This window comes from Rhipicephalus microplus, chromosome 2 (genome assembly GCF_043290135.1).
Source record: "Rhipicephalus microplus isolate Deutch F79 chromosome 2, USDA_Rmic, whole genome shotgun sequence".
Classification (NCBI taxonomy): Eukaryota; Metazoa; Arthropoda; class Arachnida; order Ixodida; family Ixodidae; genus Rhipicephalus; species Rhipicephalus microplus.
In genome coordinates this window covers 293,272,890-293,297,065 of record NC_134701.1, presented here as the reverse complement: position 1 = coordinate 293,297,065, position 24,176 = coordinate 293,272,890, and the positions used below count along the sequence as shown (strand labels likewise).

Here is a 24,176-nt window from a genome sequence, read left to right as displayed (position 1 = left end):
ACTCAGCCCCAGAGAGTAACACACGCGGAAAGAACACACCCCCTAACAAAGAAGGGGTACAATCTTTTAGAAAAATTCTACGAATGGTGCGACCAGCTTTGCACCCTGGTGCAAATTGTTCAACTCAGCAGAGAATGCACCGGCACATCAGTGACACTGCGGGACAGAAACATGAAAACGTACCGGCACATCAGAGGCACTAAAAGAATTTAAAAAAGAAAGAAATTTTAGCAAGTCACACTGCGTTTATTTAAATGACAAATTCATTAACTTTTGATTGTTTAATGAAAAATGAACATCCAAACGGTTGACGATGAAGTCTGCAGCCGCTGCAAAGACACAATGGTAGGCTGCTTAACCGCATGCAGCAGCTCCTTGCTGTTGTGCTTGCCAGTCTTGTCTTGGCTGCTGCTGGGGACCATTGACTCACTTGAGTCGACAGCACACATTACCTTGGCTCACCATCCTCTCTTGATCACTAGGATTTTCACTCAAGTATCAGACCAAAATGGAGGAAAAGGCGAGACAGACATGTACACTCAAATTTTCCAGGCATGTGTGAGCAGTAAATGGTAGATTCAAAGCAAATAGCAATTTTGTCAAATAACTTTATATTTAATTCCAATAGTACAAGGGTGAGTAAAAAATGATTTGCACTTTTCATTCTACAGTTTATAAACGTGAAGCTAGAGTTATACTATGCAAATAATTTTGCTACATAAATTTCCTTCTTATCAATGCACTTGGCCCAAAGATCAACGAGCTAATATATTCTTTCCATATAAAAGATTTTCGGTTGCTTGTGAAGTCACTTTCGCATGTAAAGTCACTTTTGCAAAAGCGAAAGGTAGCTGGTCGCGGACTGCCTCTATTCTCAGTGGCATAACAAATTTCACTTGGCAAACAGCGGAAATCATGGCACTGTGCGTGCAAACATCGAGCCTGTTCGGCAAACTGCGTCAGATTTACTTCTAGTTGGAACTTTCTAGCGAGCTCAAGGTTGAAGAAGCCAACTGCTCATTTGTAGCAGGCCCCTCCGAAAGGCGATTGATTGATATGCGGGGTTTAACATCCCAAAACCACCATATAATTATGAGAGATGCCGTAGTGAAGGGCTCCAGTAATTTCGACCACCTGGTGTTCTTTAACATGCACCCAAATCTGCGCACATGGTCTTACAACATTTCTGCCTCCATCGGAAATCCAGCCACCACAGCCGGGATTCAACCTGCGACCTGCGGGTCAGCATCCGAGTACTTTAGCCACAAGACCACCGCGGCAGGGCTCTTTTTAAAGATGACAGCACTTTTGTGCAGCATCGCTCCACTGCTACAGGCAAGCCCTTGACAGTTCTCGAGATAACTACACTGCGACTCGTGCTGTCAATTGCATGTATCCCATTGAGTTCCATTGTCACGTCAAAAAATAAATATGCATGCCATTCACTTTATTATAGAACAAAGCTATACCTGGGCCAGTGTATCGCGAGATAAAGCAAATCGAAGTCTTAATAGTAACGGAAGTGCTTCTTTCTTTTCGTTCGCGATCATACATGATCATGTTACATTGTATCTAATGAATAAGGTTGTGTGCTTCTGAACACTCACTTGTTCGTGTTGGCAGCAGTTGATATTCAAAGCAGATATATTCACGCACATCATGCACACTACGAATGCATGAACATGATATTTTCACGCGGTCGTGACATCGACGAAGGGATCAGACTGTAGGACGAAAATGTTACAACGCACGACACTGACTTAACAGAACATAGGTGGCACGTCGTTTATTCCAGGTCAGCCAGAGCTTCGGCGAACCCGAGCTCCAATGCAGCGCGAGCATCACGAGCCCGGTGAGCCGCGCTTATTGCTGGTGATGATGATGCCACAGCTTCTCCCCTTCTTAAAAGTTCAAACGATCAAGAGCGCGGCGCTTTTGCGTTGAGCACCGCAAAGGTTGAGTGGCCGGAATTGGTGAATCTTTCGTGCTTTGACCCGAAAGTCTTGACAGGCAGATAGCATGTCAGTGTCGCACGATTCGTCAACCGAAACGTCCTGCCGTCGCACTTGGTCAAAATGCCGCCGTTTCGTTCCCTCAGTCATGTCCACTGTGACTATGCGCTTGCCCTGATGGTCCCGCAAGATACCTGATATCCACATTTTCTGTGGCCGGAATGTTCGTGTCCAAACACGCTGTCCTATGCCAGTGGCCATCACTGTTCTCGTTCGTTGCACAGCTTTGCTCTAACAGCGTCTGTGGTTGGCATAATGCAATGTAGTTTCGTTCGTATTTGATACCCCAGCAAAAGCTCCGCCACGACCCATATTTGCGATCCCTTATACAACGCCTCACTTCAACACCATGGGACGGCACCTTCTGTATGCTTGTTCTGCATGACGGTACTTTATATCGACGCAATATGACACCACATGGTGCTGTACTGCTGCTCGTTGTTCCTCAGCATTTGCGACCAACTATCCTCTTACAATAACATGATGCTCCCACCACTGGCTATTTGAGTGTTTACCGAACTTACGATCGTGCACGCAGACGTTTCTTCTGGCCTGGCTCATACCGCTCGGTTCAGCGCTGCGGCGCTTCCAGCGAACTCTGCAACGCCACAAAAAGCCTTCTCTCTCTCCTTCTGGGTACCTTCAGCCCATACCTCTCTCCAGCGAACCCTTCTTTCGTGCTGGCCTGGACCTCCTTGGTCCTTTCCCGATGTCCTCTGCAGGTAACAAGAGGGTGGCGGTAGTGACTGATTATACGACACATATGCCTTTACGTGAGCCCTTCCTACCAGCTGTGCAACCTATGTCGCTGACTTTCTTCTCCATCAAGTCATCTTACACCATGGTGCTCCATGTCAGCTACTGACCGATCGAGATCGATGTTTCCTTTCGAAAGTTGCTGATGACCTTCTCCGCTCTTTTGCAACGTATCACAAGTTCAGCACTGCTTACCATCCGCAAACAAACGGACTTACTGAGCGCTTGAACCGTATACTAACAAACATGTTATCCATGTACGTGCCTGAAGACCACCCGGATTGGGACTCCACGTCACCATTAGTGACGTTTGCCTACAATTCGTCGTGTCACGACATTGGTGGTTATTCTCCATTTTATCTGTTTGCCTCTCAACTCCCTACTTCCTTCTGAGGCAAACTCAACCACATACTACACTCACGGCGCCATCATTCGCGCGACTACGGCACGTCGTGTCGCCCGTGATCGACTCCTGGCACCTCAGGCCAACCAAAAGCACCATTGCGACAGTCACCCCCGCGACATGAGTTTCAACTCTGGCTCCCTGGTCTTGCTCTGGCTGCCTTTGCGTCACCTTGGCTTGAGTGAAAAACTCCTGCCGTGATCTTTTGGGCCTTACCGAGTTCTTCGCCGAGTTACCGAAGTTACATACACGAGATCTCGCCGCTAACTCACAAGACTTCGTACACCTCACCAGCTACCGAGACTGTGCATATTTCATCACTCAAGCTCTACGTCCCGTTCACCGATCCGATGCACCAAGACAGTGCTTTTGCCGCCGGGAGTTAATGTTACGTAGATGTTGGTGCTAGTATCAACTAGAGGACGCTTCTAGCCATAGAAGAGGTTGAAGTGTCTCGGGCTCAGATGCGATTGTGTCGCACTTGCTTTAGGGTCACTGCGACTTCAACTGCAAGTCTATGCGTATCAATATTACCTGTATTTCCAGCTAGGTACAGCGATTTCTGGCACATAATCGATAAATGAAGAAAATAGTTTATAATAAATAAAGTTGCTCATGTGAGAGTGATAAAAAAGGGAGCAGAAAAAAAATACCAGATTGGACTGGTTTTAAGCAAATCACACACTGCATTACATGCATGATTAATCGCAGCTACATGGGCACACATACTTGTCTTTGTGAATGACTTCGGGAGATGTCAGTGCTGTGGTCAAGTGGCTGTGGGTGAAAAACCTTGTCAAAGCATTCCGGTGATGCTTGCACCAAGCTGTGAACACCTGCGAATGAATGCCCCTTTGCACGTGAATATGCTTGAACAGTGAAAGTTGATAGCAAATACGTAAATTCCAGGTAACACATGTTGCATTTTATCACCATACAGCAGCTAGTTTGTGCTGTGCACTACACCTATTTTTACCCACCACAGCAATAAAGTATTATAAAGTATATATGCTCAGTGCGCAACTCAAATGAACACCAAACAGAGACACTAAACTAGTTAGACCAATAAAGTGCTCTGGCGATTCCATCGCTCATTTCCCAATCATAATCCTATCAATAAAACAGAGGTCGAAGTTTCGTTTTTGAATTTCCAGTTGAATTCTTCGCACCTGAATGTCAGAGTGGCAGCGAGAATTTCAGTTTCTTTCTGTTCTTTGTTTTTGTCATGCTTGGCCATATTGGCTGATCAAAATTTCCTGAAACTTGGTGCGTTACATCTCTTGCCTACTCAAAAGACAATGCAGCGCACAAAAATGTGGAACAAAATGAAAACTGGCACCGCGACCTGCATTGTCTTCTTGTGCATTTTCTGACTTACCAAGCGTTTTCTTGTGGCAAGAGTCGTGACTGTGAAAGGATAATGCAGAAAATATCATTTTTCTCTTTAGTGTTCCTATAATATACTTGTCTTCGTGCAGGGAGAGGCTTCAGCCAGTGAAGCGTGAGCTCGAAGCCGACAAAGACACCCCAAGGCCATATCGAGGAAGGCAGACGATACGGCTTCTGCTGGGACGACTAAATTGTAAAATACTCTGATTTTCTACTTCTTTGCACAGCTCACATGCCCACTGCCATGCTAGCACAAAGCTCACTGTCTTCTTTTCAGCTGTTGCAAACAGCCTGAAAGCCCTTTATGGCAGTACTATACACAGCATACAACAAAATGAAGTAGATAAGTGTACATGAGTTATATCAATAAAAACGTATAATAGATGAGTTTGCATACAACAATGATCATTTGACAGAGTTTTTGAAAAGCAAAAAGCAGTAAAGTAATGAAATTTCATCAGATAAGTAAGACTACAAGTAAGTACCACAAATATAAATACTATAGAAATTAATACCATAAAAGAGTGATACTTCTAGCAATCGTTTAGTAAGTATACATACTTGTTTTCACACACAAGTGTCATGGGTCATTGAAACCAAGAAAAGTTGTCTTATCTCTTTCCGGATTAAGGCATGAACATAAATATTTTCGTTTTCCTACTTATTGAGAAGTGAAGGGACATTGTAGACGATTGATTGCATTAGATAATTATTACACCTTTTCGAGACAAGCTATTTGTCCTTATTACGGGCGCGTTGGTGCCTGAACTGCCGTTGTAGTCCTGAGTGATTTTAGAAGTGAATAGAACTTTTTAGAGGAAAAGAAGTATGGAAAGATCAAACGAAACTAATACACCTTAGTAACTCTGATTATGTTAAATTTAGCGAAGAAGAGGTAATGTGAGGAGATGTGGAACGTTGGCTCTAATTCGAAGTGCACGTTTCTAAAGAACAAGAAGTTTATGTATGTTAGTATTTATAGTGATGCCTCACACAAGCATGCAGTAGTTGATGAGGGATGCAAAAAATATCTGATAACTTTGTAATTTCACCTTTATCGTGACAAGGCATCTGTTGCTGTTACCAAGGATTTCAACAATGTGTCAACATGAGGTGTCCAATTCAGCACACTATTGAAAACGACCCTATGTTTGTCAACAATCTCAATTATACATTATCAAGTAGTAGTTTGTGGCATATAGGTACTGTGATATAAGGTGCCGCTACAGACTACTGCGCTGTGCAATGGCATACGCTCGGCAGCCGCCATACAGAGAAAAAAGAAGATGGAATAAACAAGACATCTTTGTTTATGCTATGATGTTCATTATGCACGATGTAACATAATTTGGCGACGAAGATGCACTCGCCCATGTGCAACTGGCTTGAAACTCATCAGAGCCTTCATTTGTTGCCTGTTATCTTCTACGATGAGTATTTAGGGGCTACAACTGCCACCTTCATTGCTGTCGTCACCAGGCCATCGAGACATCCTATGGGAGCAATGAATCCTGGTTTTCAAGAACTACATGATGGGTTCGAGTGCCTCCGACCTACCGGCGATTTATCAGAAGGCGATCCTGCTGAACTCCTTGGGCTTGGAAGGACAATGTATCTTCCAAAATCTGACTACAAATGACCCATGCCTCATGGCTGCGCGCGCTGCGGGAGCTACACTGACGTCTTCCAGCCCTAATAACTTCGACTGCGCCATCGTGATGCGTGAAGGTCACTTCAAGAGCATGTTGAATGTAACTGCAGCCCGTCACCCATGAATCATACCAGAATATGGATGATGGCTTCCAGACAGATTGTATATTCATTGATTTTTCCAAAGCCGCCAATCGCATAGCCCCATACTCACCTCATAGCTAAACTCTCTTCTTTACATTTTTATTCGATAACAACATCGTGGATATGTCACTTCTTATCATCTTATTATGAAACTTTTTATCAATGATCTCCCCAATGGAATTCTATCTAACATCAGGTTATTCACGGATGACTTTGTCGTTGATGATTGTGGAGGTGCTGACACCCCCTGTAAAGTTGTTTGCGCCGCGTGGCGCATGTGTCTCGCACAGAAGCCGTTTTTTTGGAGGTGACAACCGCAGGACGATAGATTGCGTTGTGTTCGCATTGAGTACCACTGTTGGTAGAGTGGTAGCACCGGCGGTGACCTCTGGCGGAAGGCAGGCCTTGGTGGCGGGCAAGAGTTGAGCGGGTCTCTTCTGCGCGTGGCAGTTGCCGCGAACGGTTGTCTCTCGCGGTAGGTCTGCCGTGGACGGCATCGCGGGCCGCTTGCAATAGGCCCACGTGGTGAGTGAAGCGTTGGCGATGCCGCCTTTTGTGTGCTCTTATGTTATGTTGTTTGAGTGTTTGGTAATTTTGTTTAATGATGACTTAGCGTGCTGATAACTATTTATGGATCATTCGGCGGACGATATCGTCATTGTAAATTAGTTAAATAAATGTATGTTGTTTGGTTTGTACCGACCGCGTCTTCTGTGTCTGTTCACTCCGAGAGCGTGGCGTGGTGCTCGCTCGCCAACTCAAGACTCCACATGGTTTACCGTACGAATTCCTCTAGTACTGACCATATTACATTGCCTTACAGCAGGATCTTGATAGAATAAGCTCCTGGTGTTCATCCCGGCAAATGACCCTTAACACGGACAAATGCAAGTTACTTACTTTCAGTTGTGAACCTACAAACTCTATATTTGATTTTTCGCTTAGCAATCATTCCAAAAGCCAGAGATCTATGCATGAATACTTAGGTCTTCATCTGACATCAGACTTGTCGTGGTTTAACCATACCGAAAAAATAACCACAAAGGCCTCTTGTACACTTGGTTATATAAAACGAAAGCTCCGGAAAGCTCCGTCAACGACTCAAAAACTCGCCTACTTATCATTAGTCTGTCCTCAGCTAGAATTTGCATCGTGTGTGTGGTCTTCGCACCAAGCATACCCAATTCCTTCACTTGAATCTATACAAAATCGTGCAGCTCGCTTCATCGTCAGTGATTACAGGCAGCATCAAGCGTGTCTGAAATCAAAACGAAGCTATCCCTTGCATCGTTGGAGTCCCCTGGTAGGACCATCGCACTTATCAGTCTCTTTCATAAGATAATCTGCAGTCAACACCTACTTACACTACTACTTAACTGTACGCATCGTATATCTCATCGTCTTCACAATCATCGAAGCTGGAAACGCCTATTCGGTTGACACAAAGACTTTCAATTCATTAGAATCACCTCGTGCCATAAAATACTGGAACAATCTTCCAGATAAAATTGTTAGTATACGGGACCCTGAAACGCTCAAAAAAGAACTACATATGTTTTCATAGCTTTTTTTGTGTGTTTTTTTCTCGCATAGCCTCGACTTTCGGCTTGTGCAAAGGATGCTCACTTTTGTTTGATTGGTAAGGTCAAATCAAATGTCTTTTTTTTTGCGTAGTTCGTCTGTCGCGTTCACCCTTATTACTAATAAACTGTTCAGTGTATTGAAATATTTGTATTTAATATTAACTTTGTACAACTACCTGTTCCTGCATTCACTAACTCACAATCTATGCTGTTTAAATTATGATGTATGACCCCCCTCACATAGTGCTTCAGATGGGAGCCTGTGATGTACTTGAATAAAAGTTGAGCACTTCATGACTACTACTTGGCCTGACAAAAAATCCCTGTCAAAAGTGTTGCTACCTCACTTTTACATGGAGGCCGAACTCTCTGTCATAAGTGACATTCTATGCCGGAGTGACAGGACTGCTGTGCCAGCGACTTTAACACGCCATTTCGTGGATCCGGCCCACGAGTCACACTCGGGCATTAGTCGTACCAATGCTCACCTGAGAGATTCTTAATGATGGCGGTGCATGGATAGCGACATTGAAGAACTGACGCGAACATACGTGATTTGCCAGTCTTGTGACAAGTCCGCACATACCTTTGCAGCGCCACTGCAACTTGCTCCTCTTTCTGACGCGGCGTGGGAAAAAATTGCCCTTGACATTGTGGGACCTTTCACAGAAGCTTCGGCAACCTACCGTTTTGCAATTACTCTTATTGACTATTATAGCAAGTGGCCTGAAGTGGCTTTTGTGCGAGATGCGACCATATGTGCAATGAAGAAGTGCTACTTGAACTTTTTGCAAAAGAAGAATACCCACGTTACATTGTATTCAATCATGGGCCACACTTTTCTTCAGGAAGCTTTGATGAATTTCTTTCTAAGCACGAAATAACGCATTACAACTCTTCTGTGAATTACCCACAAGCTAACGGCTTGGTGGAAAGATTTAAAAGGGCGCTGAAGTCGTATATTCCACTAACTCTGTTTGAACGCCGTAATATACGAACAGCCATGCTTTATAACCTGCAAGTATATTGCTGTACATCTGACGCTACTACTGGTGCGGCACCCGCAGTTCTCCTTCATCAATGCCAACCTCACACCAAACTTGATATGGTGGGATTGCCTGACAGATGCTTCAGCACGAACACGTAAAGGGCGATTAAGCAGCTGCGAGAATGCATAAAAAACAAGCGAAGGGTCTTTAAGAGCTCCCCCAATAACAATTTTAAAGCCATAAAACTCTCTAGCTTCGTCGTTGGTCATTATGTGCGTGTTTCGTTACTTGCAGTTTACGGCAAGCAGTTTCCACAATTCTCCGCGCCCAAGAAGATAATTGGAAAACAAGGACTGGCCTCGTAACTCTTGGGCAATGGGTGTGTGTGGAATACATCCAAGTTAGTCGCAGTTCACCCCGGAGCAGCCAACAAAATGAAATCAGGCACATCCGCTGTTATGAACTGGTCACCTGCATCTAATTAGTCATCTAGTGCACCACAACCATTAGGAGCGAGGAGCGGATGGCCATGAAAATGCTGACTCTGGATCGTCTGCTTCAGAAGGCACGCAAGTTTCAACCAGTCTCTCAGGATTTAATGCGCCCGTTAGAAGACAGCGTAAAAAGAATACCCCGAAGAAATTGAAGGACTTTGTTAGCGAGTAACGAGGACCCGTTCTTGAGTGTTTTTACTTTCTTTTTCGAAAGGGGATATGTGATATAAGCCGTCGCTACCGACTACAGCGCTGTGCGATGGCACTTGGCAGCCGCCACACAGAGGAAAAAGAAGATGGAATAAACCGTGTGTCTCCGTTTATGCTGCTATTAATGTTCATTATATACCATGTAACAAATACCTGTCTGTCCGTGGTCCTAAACAGGAGTGCTTTTGATTTTTTGTTCGTATCCCCTTGTCTTACACCCTTTTTTTATTAACCTATAAATGCCTAGCGTCCTGAATGTAGGACGCTGAAACTTTTCAGTGTAACTGGAATGTTTTTTCCTTAAAAAGGTACTACCACCAAAGATGTGTTTATGGTGTCCTCACCACGTGCAAGTCTAGGCGATCGCTGGGCTACAAATAGCCACATGCTTGCAGTCACAAAATGGCTATTTCGCATGTGTGTAGCTTGCCATACCGCAAAAAAAAAAGTAATATAGAGTCAAATTGTTCTCGGTTCTGCTGATATTTTTGTCGATTGTTCGACAGTTATTAGGTGTGCAGTAACTTTCGAATGACAGTGATAGGCCCTGATGTTTTTTTTTGTTCGCGGTGTGTCATACCTTAGTGTCCTACATAGGGCTCCAAACCCATGTTCAAAAGTTTTCTTTTTATTATTAAAACCCTTATTCTGTTTTCTGAGGTCGTAGAAGCAATCATAGCATCATTTTGAGGAAATAAATTAGTTTTGTTGATTTTCCAAAGTTGAGGCATATATGGGTTAACATTTATTTTAACATTAATTACATCTGGCTTAATGTCACGTTTATTTTTTAACCTTTTCCAAACCCCTGTCGTCGAGATGATACAGCGCACAGAAAACGCATTCAATGGGCAAATATAATTGACTATGTCCTTGTAGCAGCAACAAAAGTAGGATTTTAATCACACTCCCTAATCACACTCCCTAATAATTATCTGCCGAACTAAAGCAACCATCGCATTCTAATGGAGAACAAACCACCGCCGACCAGTGCCAAGTGATGTGTAATTGCGTTATTAACGGCGGCGGCGGAGAAAAGCCGTCTGTGTAAAAACAGAAAATAGTTAGGTCGCTGCACTTTTGCTCATTTATCGAGAAACCTATCAGTGCCCGTCCGAAGCGAGATGTATGCCCAATGCACGCCTTCCAAAGAGAAATATCGGACAGACAACGAAACATGGTTGCACAGTAAGTATCAGAAAATGCAACTTACCTGAATCCCACCGTTCTGAAGAAAGCCATTGTCACCGCTAATTGCGAGATCCCACGACACTTCAAGCAAAGATTGACAGTCATTTAAGTTCATCGGTTTTGAAGCAGCTGGAATAAGCTTATTTTCGATCAAGTTTCGTTTGACTTCTTCCGGAGAGTCGGACTTCGCGATTCCTCGCAAAATGTGATGCATCTTCGTTGCGACTGTTCGACAGGGTCTGATGGACAGGAAAATTCGACAAAAAGGTCAAGAATAAAAAATAGCAAATGCCTGAAAAAACCGCACAATCATGGTAAATGTTTCCATGGGGCCTTGTGTTTCGCGCACTCAGAGGCTCACGCCGACAGCTACGCTCTAACTTTGCGAAAATAACTCTGTTGCGAACCATAGTGACCATAGCATAGAGCACACCTAGAGGTGTGCGCCGAGACGTCGGCGCGCCGCCACCTACAGTTTTCACTACGCCGCCGCCGCCACCGATGCCAGCTGATCGGCGCGCTGCCGCCGCCGATGTGTTTTTTTGGCGCGCCGATTAAATTTTTGGCAGAGACTGCTGCGCCGTGCGGCGCACAAGCCTGCCCCACACAAAAACGGCTGCTGCACCGCACGAAAGTGACGTGTTACATTTTCCGGTTAGGCGCTTTGTTTGAATAGTCGGGAGTGTCTAGCGGTACGCCTAGACATAACAATAAAAGCCGTTAAAATTATGTCCAAACGAAAAAGTTAACAAAAAAATGCCGCCATATCCACGAAGTGAATGATGATGAGTGGGCGAAGCTCCGGTGATAAACCTGGTAAACCATGAATCCTCCGTACATTTTGCCCACTCGATTTTATTGCAACGCTCCCCCTAGCGTACGTCGCCGCACTATATCGAACGATGACACGCGCCATATGTGGCATCATTCCTATTTTATAACACCTCGCATCTTTCATAATCAACTACACGTACCGCCGTCTAGTTTATAACATCTTGCATCTTTTGGACGGACGGACGGATGGATGGATGGATGGATGGACGGATATGGCTGTACCCTTTAGATCGGGCGGTGGCTAGCGTAATACTTAGAACTGAACGAGAGGTGGCTACATACAGGGGACGCACAGCCCACGCCTTAAGGAGCTTCGCTCCTAAAATGTTATTTAGGTTTCGCGTGACAACAATACAAAACAGGCTTGTTTGTCACCTCAAACCGATCGGCAGCTGTGGCGTAGTTAAGGAAAGTATCTCAAGATTAATTGAGGTAGTAAGAACAGACGAATGTGTACCTTTATGAGTAGAAAGGGTAGAAGCCCTACTGACCATGAAGGAATTCTAGGATGTGATGTGTTATAGTTATGCTTGACGGGCTAAGTTATTTTTAAGTTTTTTGTATTGTTTGTAGTGAATTGTAATATATCTTAGTAACCCGTTTGAGAAGTTTACCGGAAATAAAGAAAAAAAAAAGGCAGCTGTGGCGTAGTTGGTTAAAGCAACACATGAACTGGTGAGGCCGGTGGTTCAAGTCCCATTGCAGTTATCGATACTTTCTCTTTTTTTTTTTTTGTTCGCGCATGTATTGTTTTAACATTTGCGCCTCCTTATCAGCCCAACTTGCTGCTGGTGGTGGTCCCGTCCACAGGCCCTTTATTATTGGATCTTCGATGACGCTTGCAGGATTGACAATATTTATTATGATAAAGTGTTTTGCGAATTAGTGCTCTTAATCGGCGAGACGCAAAAAGCCACAAAAACTCGAATGCAGCTGGCTGCATTGGTTTCTTTAGCACAGGTGTTAGGAATGTTGATTTCCACGGTTTATCAAAGTCTTGATGACAGAAAGGTGCACTGCAACGTAGTCTTGGGCAACTTTTTTTATGTCGCTCAGTGTACCATCACCTGACGAGGTAACCGGCAGGCCGCTTTCTTTAAAAATACTGACGTGTCACCGCAATGTTCTCGGCGATCAGCACTTGATAAACAATGCCCAAGGGCAAGTGCCGACGACGTTAGCCCATCTCACTACTTGTCTGCGTTGCTCAAAAACACGTGCGGCCTGTGACAGCACGGGAGCATTACGTAGCAACGGATGAGAACGGCCGTACGTGTTCGCACTTGACAAGAGAGAGAGAGATAAATAGAGAGGAAAGGCAATGAGGTTAACCAAGCTTGGCTCGGTTGGCTACCCTACACTTGGGGTGGGGGAAAAGGAGAATAATAGAACGGAAATAGATAGAAAAGAAGAGGATTCGCACTTGACAAAACAGACGGCAATGCAGTAGCTCTGGCCTTCGGAGATCACAGGCTTCGCAAGAACATTACAATAAAGTTGTTTCCATCCATAGTATGAACACTTCGCCGACGCACTGGGGTTTCATGCATGTGCGTCCAGTCAGTCACACGTGAACCGTGCGACGGCATTTATTTCATCGTCGACCTTGTCCTTCGCGACAAGCAAACCTCGGCAGCAAGAACACTTTCTCCTTTGACAACACCACGCTTGGCATAGCAATCTAGAAAATGCAGTACGTCCAACGACTGTAATCCGCACATCATACTGAGAAACTTTATGGCGCACATACTCAGATGAAGCTGCGGCGCGGTGGACGGCCGCGCTAGCTCCAACCACCAGGTTCAACTAAGCATCCGGCAATCACATGAAGCAGCGACGACACTCCAGTCCTCCTTGGGAGTGGCCTAGGCCATGGCCACGATTTCACCCGAGTTTTCACCATCAACATATCGCAGGCGGCTACTATCTCGCAGTGTTTACCTTTCGCAGCCGCAGCGCCCATGGCGCCCCCTGTATTCAAAATACTTGTAATATGTATTTAAATAACAAACCTGAGTTAATTGACTCAATAAACATTTTTTTAGTAAAAATTGTGTTGGTTTAACGTTATACGCACGAATAATTTACACATTTAATTAGCTTTAAGTAATAACTTTTTTTAGTGACGTCACTTCCATGCGGTGCAGAAGTCGGTTTTGTGTGGGGATGGCTGCTGCGCCGCGCGGTGCAGAAGACGCTGCCTAAATTTTTTTACAGTAAAGCTGGCTTTCTTTGGCAGTTTATTCTGTCATCAGTAAATTATCCGTTCTTTCCTAATTCTGCCGTCTAGTAAACGCATCGTAATCAATTTGCCTGCTGGATCAGAAAAAAAAAACTCCCAAGCATTTCCCCGAAGGTGAACATGGTTAAGTGCGAATACACGGGGTGATGCTATGAGGGGTATTTATTAATTCACACTATTATATTTATTAATCACACTATGGTGCCTTTATGGTGTAATGGTTCCTGGGAATCGCAATTTGATCACACGGGCGAGTTTACGTTAACTCACTGGTGAATGCCAACGGATTTTAACTTTACTCCCCCTCACGCACAAAAAAGAAGTTAACTTCTTTGGCGCAAACAATACGGAAAAAGGAAAAAAGAAGGCGAGGAAAGAAACAGATTGACGCCAATATTGTTTGCGCCAAAGAAGTTAACTTCTTTTTTGTGCTATGTACCAACTAGACCCAACGCAAGTTTTACTGAAGTCCCCCTCACGACCCGCTCTCGACGAGAGACTGAGAGAGAAGGCGGGCGCGCGATAGAGAGGGGTGCGCGCGCAGCTGCAGCGAGCGAGGAGAGCGGAGGAGCGAGCGAAGGGGGAGGGGATATAAGGCGCGTTACTGACACCGATATCAGCGTCGCGTCCGTGGCTTATTCGGTAGAGCGTCGCGCTGCGGCCCGCCAAGTCTTCTTTCTTTTAAAGATAGAGAGAACACTGCGGACGCCGCCGACGGCGGTGGATGGTTTAGTTTCGCTTATAAAGTGTATTCACACTTAAAAAGCCAGGCCTGCGTAGTAGGCGCACCACAGTCGCAGCGAGAGCTAGAGGAGCGGCCCAGTAGGTAGGTGTTCTGTGAGCGGCCTTTCAGAACCTTTTCTAAACACCCGTTGCGTAACTGCTGCAAGCACACTTGCTTGATACCCACTACGGCATTAAAAATAAAAAATAGGGTAGTAGGCTGGCATTCGCTCTGCTATTTTTGTCATTTTTCTGAGAAGCGTGGTATCCGATAAACACTTGCAAGGGATTTTGTGCCAATTGTTCACGCAGTGATTGACGACGATGAGAAATTATGCCTGAATTGAGTATGCGCCACAGTTAATGGCTGAACAAGAACAATCTGTTGTGATGGGTTGGAGCATTAAACGACCCATACGCTGCGCTATTCGCATTGTGCGACGACTAGTTAATTGTTCTTTCGCTGTTTTAAAACGCTTTATAAGTCGTATTAACGCGATTGCTTTCCCGACATCAACCTTGCCTAAGGCAATATTGCCAACAAGTCCCAAGCACTGGTGTGGCTCAGTGGTAGAATACTGGGCAGGCACCCAGTGGACCCGGGTTTGTGCCCCACTTTGTCATTAATGCGGATAAAACACTAAGTACGTAATGTCTTGTGTTTCCTCCGCATTTTCATGCACTCATCGACAATCAAACCAAGTAATCTGCTCCTTACTTCACCCGTGTTCTATCTTCGACTAAACTGGACTAACTAAATCTAGATGCCGATTTTTATCAACGGTGTTTGAAACAGTACATCAATAACGCAGCTTGCTGTGCGAGTCAACTGCTTCTTAATATTCGGAACAGAAATCCAACGGAAGACACGAAGACAACAAAGGAGAACAACAACAGAGAGCAAGCATTGTACTTTAAGCACAATAGAGTCGACGCTACCATGCAATCACTGTGTAGCAACGCGAATTCTTTATCTGTAAGGAAAACTGATGGATGATTTACACATGACGCTTTGCTATGTTTTGTTTTATTTTGAAGGCTTTAAATACTTTACGTCCAATCTTATTTTTATTCATTTGCCAATGACCCTTATTGATTTGTAAATCAGGGACGTAGAGCCATTGCAGCGCAGCGGTGAGTTTCCACCAGTGCCTATAGGGAGTAGAATGCGGTGTTCACGCAGCCTGTCATTGAAGCTGATCGGTTCTTCCAACCTTTGTAGACGTGGCCACATGACAAGGAAATTTCGAAACTCACGTCTGCGCTGCAAAGGCTCTAGCTGCGCACCTCTGATATCAAATCAGGGTGCCATAAAGAAGGAACTGAGAAATAACATTAATTTGAAAGTTGCGAAGCCTATCAATATCATATAAAAAAGGCAACGTGACAAATGTGATGCAAACCCTCACTTTTTAGTCAATGGGCGCACGTGGCATTGATATTTTGACTTTGTGGAAATGCGCTGTTTGCGACACCTTGATATGCTTAACTCTTGGCTTTGTATTGTTAAATGTGCAACAACTCTGATAGCCCATTTACGCATGCGCTATGGTTCATGCGTGTGGGGGGGCTTTCTTTAATAAATATTTAGTTGTTAGTCCAGCACTTGTCCTGTCTGGTTCCTTCGCTGTTTTCGTGCTTTTGGATGGTTTCTTGTGAAGTATAGTTCGCTAAATATCACCACTTTTATCGTCATGCGAGTGACGTAACAATTGCCCTCACACACTTCCTCTTCCCCTGATAACTTCCAATCATGCGCATGTACGAATTGACTTCATCAACGCACGACGTGATCTGTTTCACAATTCATCCAAAAACTATACAGACCGATCAACCTCCTTTCAGTGTGTTGTACGAAATATTCAGAAAGATAATCTGAATTGTACATAAGTCTTTCTGGGACAGCCCGAAAGTGATCCTCCACACCACAGAGTTCCTCACAAAAGCTTTATGCTCCACACGTCCCGGATTTTCGGGGCTGATGTGACGGTCGAAATTGAAAGGAGTCAGCTGTTATGACAGCCCGTGTATATCTTCAGGTGTTCAACATAACTGGAAAAGTTGATACTATCTGCAAGCTCGTGAGTTTCAGCTGGCTTCCCGAACCATGTTCGCTGTATGCACACGAGTGAACAAACTTCCCCTTACAACTGAGGACAAAGGTGAAGTCTTTTGTTATCACCACTGCCTTGTCCATTTCTACAATACCTTTGTTTTGATCAACTTTGAAAAAAAAAAAACTTCCTGGATAAGCTCGACATTCCTGGATTGAAACTTTCGTTGGTCTTGTACTGCAGGCAACAGACTAGTAGATACCTCTAGACATAACTCTCGATCGGAGGGGACGACAGTAGCTTTATCAACATAGCAGTACTCCATGCTAACGTCAGACACATCGCCACCAACGGCCGACACACGGCCCTGGAAATTCACGGTTTCTTCTAGTTTCGGGGGTTCCCGTTTGTGCTTTAATGCCATTGATTTAGCGAAGTGTGCAGGAATATTCGAAAAATTTCGAGAAACAGCACCGTGCTCTAGTGCCAATGTACCGCAATAAATTTTGAGAACGTTTCCGCCTACTATGTGCTCGCAGCAAAATTTTAGGTACTCGGATTTGAAATATAGGTCATGACTGTCACCTGGAAGGCTTCTCCTGGAATAACAGCTTTCCAAGCCTTGAGAACGGCAAAATTATTTGGAGGTTGAACAAGCGCCGCCGATCGCAAGTGTTTTCCTCGGAGGCATAGCTACTTCGACAGCCCGGCGCGCTACAAGTCGGCATGCTTACTATGTTAAACTGCTAATTCACTCAAGCATGCTTGATCGTCGTGTCACGTGTGAGACACAAACTGTGAAAGAGCTTTTCCAAATAAAAGTTATTTAAACACTGGCTGTATGTCATCTATTGCACTGTGTTCTATTTTTTTTTTTGAATTAGTCTTCCATAACTTTGGAAGCCCTTCTCCTAACTCCTCGGATAATTTCAGCTACAATCCAAAGAGTTTGTGTATGAAATTCATCTTCACATAAAATTTATACCATTTATGCCACCTGCGCCAGCATGAGGCTTGCAAGTCCACTGATATAAAGCACAGCAGGATCGTGGCGCTAATTCGCGCAAGACTGCCCATGTTGCCTGTCTATTTTTCCTTAGCTGTTAAAAAAAAAAGCACAGCCATTTCTAAATATGTTTTACTCGCAATTTACACAATGTGTTACTGCGACAGGTTCTTTCGCTTAGAATCGTCCACAACCTGAAGGCGCAGATGAACCCTATTTATCAGAGGCGCAGGCGGAATTGTTTTTCGTGGGGTAGGAGCACAATTTTGATCTGAAGAGCGTGTCGGAAATATAAGTGTGCTCAAGGGTCACTTTTTGCTCTTTTAGCAAAAGCGAAAAGATTTTTTTTCTGGGTGCGGGGGAGAACACTACTGACCCGGTGTGCCACCCGCTGGCCAGACCACTAAGTCATTGCAGGCAAAGAAATAATCATACATTTCTTAGGTACAGGTTCGGCCCTTATTTATCACTAAACAGTATTCATTCGCCCCTCATCAAGGTGCTCTAACTACAATCCACGTATTGGAAAACAAATTTCCCTCTGTTTAGCAAGCAGGCGTAGCAGACGACGCTTTTTCGCCAATCCCAAAGCGACAGCAGCGCCGCCGCTGCACGGGAAACGGGAGGGGGCCACTCCTCGCCGCTGAAACCACACGCGCTTACCCAACTGACAGTATCTAAATACGTTGGTTCCAATACGCAAACAGTCTACGCAGACTGCTTAGAAGACAGCACCGAGCCCATGCTGTCTGAAAATTGGAACACGTCTAGAGAGAGAGAATAAAACATTTATTTGTGACCGAGGAAGGAATGTCGGTGAGTGGGATCCTTTAGTCCGGTAACCCATTGATACGGGCCGCTGTCCTCGCTCGTCTCACGAGGGCATCTTGGGTCTTCGGATCCGAGCTAGACAGAGCTGCCTTGATCCCACCCTACAGTGGGAGGCTGCTTTGTCCGGCACCTCACCGGACTGACCGGACCTGCAACTTCGGCTGGTGACTTGGGCGAAGGACGTCGCGGCTAGGCGCTGCCTGGACGCCACAATCGGCAGACTGATGGCCAGCCACAACGCTGCCTTTTTAATTTTTTAAAATATTATTTTACTTTTTGGCCTTCTAACGAATAAAGCTTTTCACCACCACCTCAGGTTGCCTGACCCATCATTCCCCAAAAGCCATAGCTTTGTACGGATTCAAGCCAAATTGTGTGAAAATAGCCTTTGCTTTTTTCACCTGGTCGTAGCAGTCACTGTCCAGTGGCCCAGTTATAACAGTTCCTCGTTGCCGGTATTTCTTGCATTGAATAACTCTGCTCCTCGCCAGATAGTGCTGCACGTGAGTGAAGAAATTATGGTTGTGTTTGCGCTTGTCTACTGGAATGAGGGAAAAAAATGGCTGGGAGACGGCGGCAGAAGCGAGACGGCTTTTGCTTAGTGCCAAATTGTAACAGCGGCTATACCACTCTTGTAAAAAGGCGCACTCCTTAAGGTGGTAGGCCACCTTCAAATATTTTTTTTCTGCGAAACAAATTTTTAGAGTTTTGTTTTTTTGTCCACCCAAACATTCACATATATGTTGCAACAAAAATTATCCTCCTAGCGTCATTAGTTTGCGAGTTACAGCAAGTTTTCTATACCCTATGTTCCTATAGCAAAACCGAAACCACATTTCCAACTGTGGTTTCGGTTTAGAAAAATCGCTTTCAAAAGCAAGTGTTGTTTAGTTTATCTATTCAAAATACTTTCTGTATTTTATTGTGACTGTTATATAAGATGATGTCATTAAATACAACTTTGAGTTTAAAAGCCTTCGTTAATCTCTAACAACAGCTACAAGGGGACACGATGCTCGTCGGAATTTCTGTTGCTTGCTTTGATCAGGCTACGTCAGGCTTCGTTTTGCATTCGTTCCACATGTGAAAAAGGCTACCCTTGCTGGTCTTTTTCATTGCAGCTCTACCGACAAGCAGCCGAGACATGGCCTGCGTCCACTTGGACCGAAAAGCTGGTGCAGATACCAAAGGGTCGAAGCACTCGGCCAATGGAAATATGTACACAAAGGAGGACTTCCAAATGATGTGCTCAACAAAGTTAAAACTGTCTACAGTGATCTGTGCTCTGAAGAACTTCTAATGAAGTGCCTTTATGGAAAGACTCAAAATGCTAATGAGTGTTTCAATGGTTTAATATGGCAGCGGGCACCCAAAGAGGTCTACGTAAGCTTGCCCACAGTAATGTTTGCCTTGCATGATGCTGTGGCATACTTTAATAATGGCAGTGTAAGCACCCTAGATATCCTGAGGCAAGCTGGCATAGAACCAGGGTACCATACAACGAAAGCTTGCATCGCCAGGGATCAGCTGTGCATGCAGAATGCTAAACGCAAGTCAGCGAATGGGACAAAACAGGCCAGAAAGAAAAGACGAGCAGCCACCCGAACAAAAGGAGACAATAATGCTTCCGCAGAAGGGCCCAGCTATGCATCTGGTGCATTTTAGGTCTGCATGCGAAGATTGTGACCCTTTTTACAAGCTCGGAAATCTTTGTTTGCGTTTTTCTGAAAATAACAATTTGCTCCGAATGTTGCGACGCAAACTTTTATAACGTATTTTTCAGCGTATAGTTTGAACTGAAATTTTGCACAATGATTTACAACATATATATCTGTGCAGTGAACTACAATAAAATAAATCCATCGAATATTTTTCAGTTCACAGCTGAATTCTCCAACAGGTTCAGTCTGAATTGGTTATATTCCCCCGTTTTTTTGTTTTTTTAGCATTACTTCCTTGATATTCACTGCATAATATTTATTCTAGTTCACTGCATAGCTCAGCCATTAGCTACACAAATGTCAAAGCTTTACTGAATAAAGCCACCCATTAGTCACTTATCACAGCTAGCGTGGCTAGCACTTTTAATGCAATTTTTGACAAAGATTACCTCCCAATAAATAAATATAAATATTTTGCACTGTAAATAGCTGGGTGAATTAAATAAGACATGCGGGTTTTGAGGAAAAAGCTATTTCAACGCTGCCTGCCCTTGAAAAAAATTTTTGTTTTTGAGTGGCTTACCGCCTTAATTCGGGTGCCGTTGAAACTGACTGCCGGGAAGAAAGGGTAGGGTGGCTAGAATGGGGAGGTGTGATGACTGCGGCGGCGGCCTCTTGCCTAGCGAGGCCCCTCTGCGCGTTCTCGCCGCTGGGGGGAAATTTGGCGCGTCCGTCTGGGGTGCTGTTGGCATGTGCCGACTGTGAGCATGTGTTGCTCGTGTCTCGTTGGTGACGGAGCAGCGCAAGTAAGCTGTCGCTGTTCGCGAAGTACGGCCTGCTTTTTCTATCGCTTCCCGATTTCTTGAAGGAGATGATGTCAGCGGTTGTCGTCGATTTTTGAACCGCTCTGAAGAATGCCGTCGACGGGGAAAAAAAACGCAGATGTGGTGCTTTGTGCCAGGTTGCGACGCCGGCTACAAGTCCTGCGGTGAAAGACTGTCTCTCTTTCGTGCACCTGCCCGTGAGGATGAATTTGAAAAGTGGGCACGTGCCATACCAAGGGCCGACAAGCGACTGCAAGAGAATTCTGCAGTTTGCGAAAGGCATTTTGACCCAAGGTACGTATGGAATTCGTACATGTTTAAGCATATAAAAAAGTTGAGGTTTCTACAAGTTAACACACTGACCCGGTGTGACACACGGGTCATGAGCAGCAGAAGTGCAGTGGAAAGAGCCAGACTAATTCAGATGATCGGTTGTTCTTGCACTTACATTGGCATGTTGCTCCACGTGGGCGCGTTTTGCGTTCTGCCTCCATCGACCCGCGGCTAGATGTGTGTCACCTAACGCTGCAGCACATGCATTAATTGTTGTTTCGTTGCTTGGAAATCCGAAGTGTCTTCATTACAGAGGCTACGCTCACTTTTTATTATGTTTTCAGGTTTATCATGAGACACTACGTGCACATTGTGAATGGAAAGGAGGTCCATATACCACGCGATGTGCCTGCCCTTAAGGAGAGTGCTATTCCAACAATTTTCCCGAACCTTCCAAAGTATATGACGAAAACTCTGCCAAAAGAGAGGAAGAGGAGAATGGGACAGGGCTCTTCCGTGCCTGCAAAGAAGAGCCGCGAGGACATTGACGATTCAGAACGCGAATCGGTTCAGCTCATTCCTCACGACGAACTGGACATAGTCAACGATGAAGTACCTCGGAAACACTTCATTTTTGGTCTTCGACTACCATCGGAGTATTGGTCACGTCAGACATTCCAAAACAAAAACATAGCGAGTTACCAAACAGCTGAACATCATAAAAACAAAGTACCTCCTGTTGCCTTCAACAAGATAGCTGTGTTCGAAATTGGAGAGCGAAATTCACCCTCCTGCACCATTTTCCTGGCTGGCCACTTTCACTATCAGCGCACCGTTGAGTCTGAGGAAGAGGCCCAAGAGCTTCTGGTGTATGCAGAAAAACTCTCTGTGTGTTGTGGAGTGGGAAATACCAGCGAGTTTAAGCGATTAGATGTGTCTGACTGCACAACATTGTCAGCAAATGGCCTGTTCTTCGCTGTGTGTGGTGGATCTGTGTCACAAGGTATGTTGTGTTTTGGTACATACGTCTTGGGCATATCACAACTGTGAAAAATTATTTCATATACTTCACATGTCGCCCATTTTGTTGTTTCTTCCAGGTATGCCGGCCCATATGCCTCAGCGGTGTCTGAAGTGCAGAAAAGTGAGGCGAATCCTCATGGCTCGTTTGCTGCGCTTAAAAAATAAGGTGCGACGCCCATTGGTAAAGACAGCGGGAAGGAGATTGAAATGTGCCGTTCGCACTTTGAGGCGGCGGAGTAAAAAAGTGCACACCCTTCATGAGGTCGTACGAACGTTACGACAAAGGAATTCCTCTATCAAGGAAAACAGCTTTGAGGCAAAGGTAAGGTGCTGTATTTTTACATATTTAGCGTCATAAATAAAGCTTCCTGTTTCGTGCATTTGTTTCAGATCAAGCAGCTTCCGAAAAAGCAGCAGTATGCAGTCCGAGCATGTTTTGAGGCATCGAAGCGGAAATCCATGCGAGGATATCGATACGACAAAGCGTGGCTCTTAGAGTGCATTGTTTTAAGGATCAAGAGCCCGAGCTTATACGAGCATCTCAGGGCCCATAAGATCCTTATACTTCCAAGCCGTTTCTGCCTCCAAAAGTACATCAAGGTATACGATTACAATTTTTTTCTTATTCAGCATAATTTAATCATCCTCATCTTGCATTCGCAGGCCTTCAAGGCATCTTATGGCTTTAGTCGCAAGCCTCTTGAGTGCGTGAAGGAGAAGGCTAGTGAAATGTATGAAATGAACAGACATGGCGGCCTCGTTATAGACGAGATGAAACTTTCTACACACCTGGACCTCAAGTCATCCATAGATATTGAAGGCTTCGTAAACCTTGGACAATTTACTGGAGCTCAGGACAAGCACACAAAGGCTGATCATGGCTTAGTCGTCATGTTTCAGCCTTTTGTGGGCAAATGGACGCAGATAATTAATAAATAGCATTTATCAAAGTACTGTTATTTTCTGTAATTGCACTCATACCTGCAATATTTTTTTTCTACAGGGGTCTTTGCTTCGAATGGAAATGTGAAGGCGCTAACGCTGACAAAGATAATTTTAGAAGCAGTTCTGTGCGAGAAAGCTAATCTTTATGTGGACTACATCTGCACGGACGGCGCGTCATGGAACCGTGCCATGTGGCACAACATGGGTGTTCATGGAAATGCTAAACATGTACGATGTAAGGTTACACATCCATGCGACGACAAGCGCTTCCTCCATTTTATTTCGGACTTCCCTCATCTTGTGAAATGTGTGCGAAACATCATGATTAAGCATGGCTTCAACACACACAAGGGCCGAGTAAGCGTGTTATTTTATTCTCATAATATTTTGAAATGTTGGGTACCTGGTAAAGCTGGTTTACTAACCATTATGAACTCTTGCAGGTTCTTTGGGAACATGTGGCAATGACTTGGAAGGTCGACAGCAGTCCCTTCACATTGAAAGTTGCACCCAAGTTAACACGTTCTCACATATATCCTAGTGGGTTCGAAAAGATGAGGGTCAATCTGGCTTTTTATATTTTCAGTAGCGCAGTTGAGCACGCGATGGATTTTCACAAAGAAAAAATTGAGCAACAGTACCCAAATCTGGAGCCAACAAAAGTATTTATCAACATGATGGCTCAAACAATTGACGCCATGACGTCGCGGTTTCCAGCAGAAACTCTGAGGTATGTACACCAACTGGGCTCATTTTCATGTGAAGACGTAAATACTTTTCATGTTTCAGACGTGGCAGCACTAAAGAAACTGCACTTGACAACATGCTGGAATTTCTCGACCAGTGGGAGGCCCATGCAGGAGGGCTCGGCCTCTTAAGCAGGAGCACGGCAGAAGGTCTACGTGTGACGATCCGCTCTGCGAAGGACCTACTGAAGTA

General features: G+C 44.7%; 1 protein-coding gene and 1 long non-coding RNA gene across 5 annotated transcripts in view; one reads left to right on the top strand and one right to left on the bottom strand.

Moving 5' to 3' along the window:
• LOC142782929 (uncharacterized) overlaps positions 1 to 9,344 on the top strand; it is a 59,704-nt gene extending 50,360 nt beyond the window's left edge. The window contains exons 2-3 of the long non-coding RNA XR_012888411.1: positions 4,650 to 4,753; positions 6,040 to 9,344. This is a non-coding gene — a long non-coding RNA (uncharacterized LOC142782929). The remainder of the gene's footprint in view (positions 1 to 4,649; positions 4,754 to 6,039) is intronic.
• Positions 1 to 11,264, bottom strand: part of DUBAI (Deubiquitinating apoptotic inhibitor) — a 119,898-nt gene extending 108,634 nt beyond the window's left edge. Inside the window, exons 1-2 of one of the 4 annotated variants that reach the window (XM_075882271.1) lie at positions 10,844 to 11,264; positions 3,901 to 4,007 (exon numbers count right to left, since the gene is read on the bottom strand). In XM_075882271.1, coding sequence (XP_075738386.1) covers positions 3,901 to 4,007; positions 10,844 to 11,035 — 299 coding nt within the window. In that variant the 5' untranslated portion in view covers positions 11,036 to 11,264. The remainder of the gene's footprint in view (positions 1 to 3,900; positions 4,008 to 10,843) is intronic. The other 3 variants (XM_075882270.1, XM_037429349.2, XM_037429342.2) reach the window with 3 other exon arrangements.
• Between the last annotated feature and the right edge of the window lie 12,912 nt (positions 11,265 to 24,176).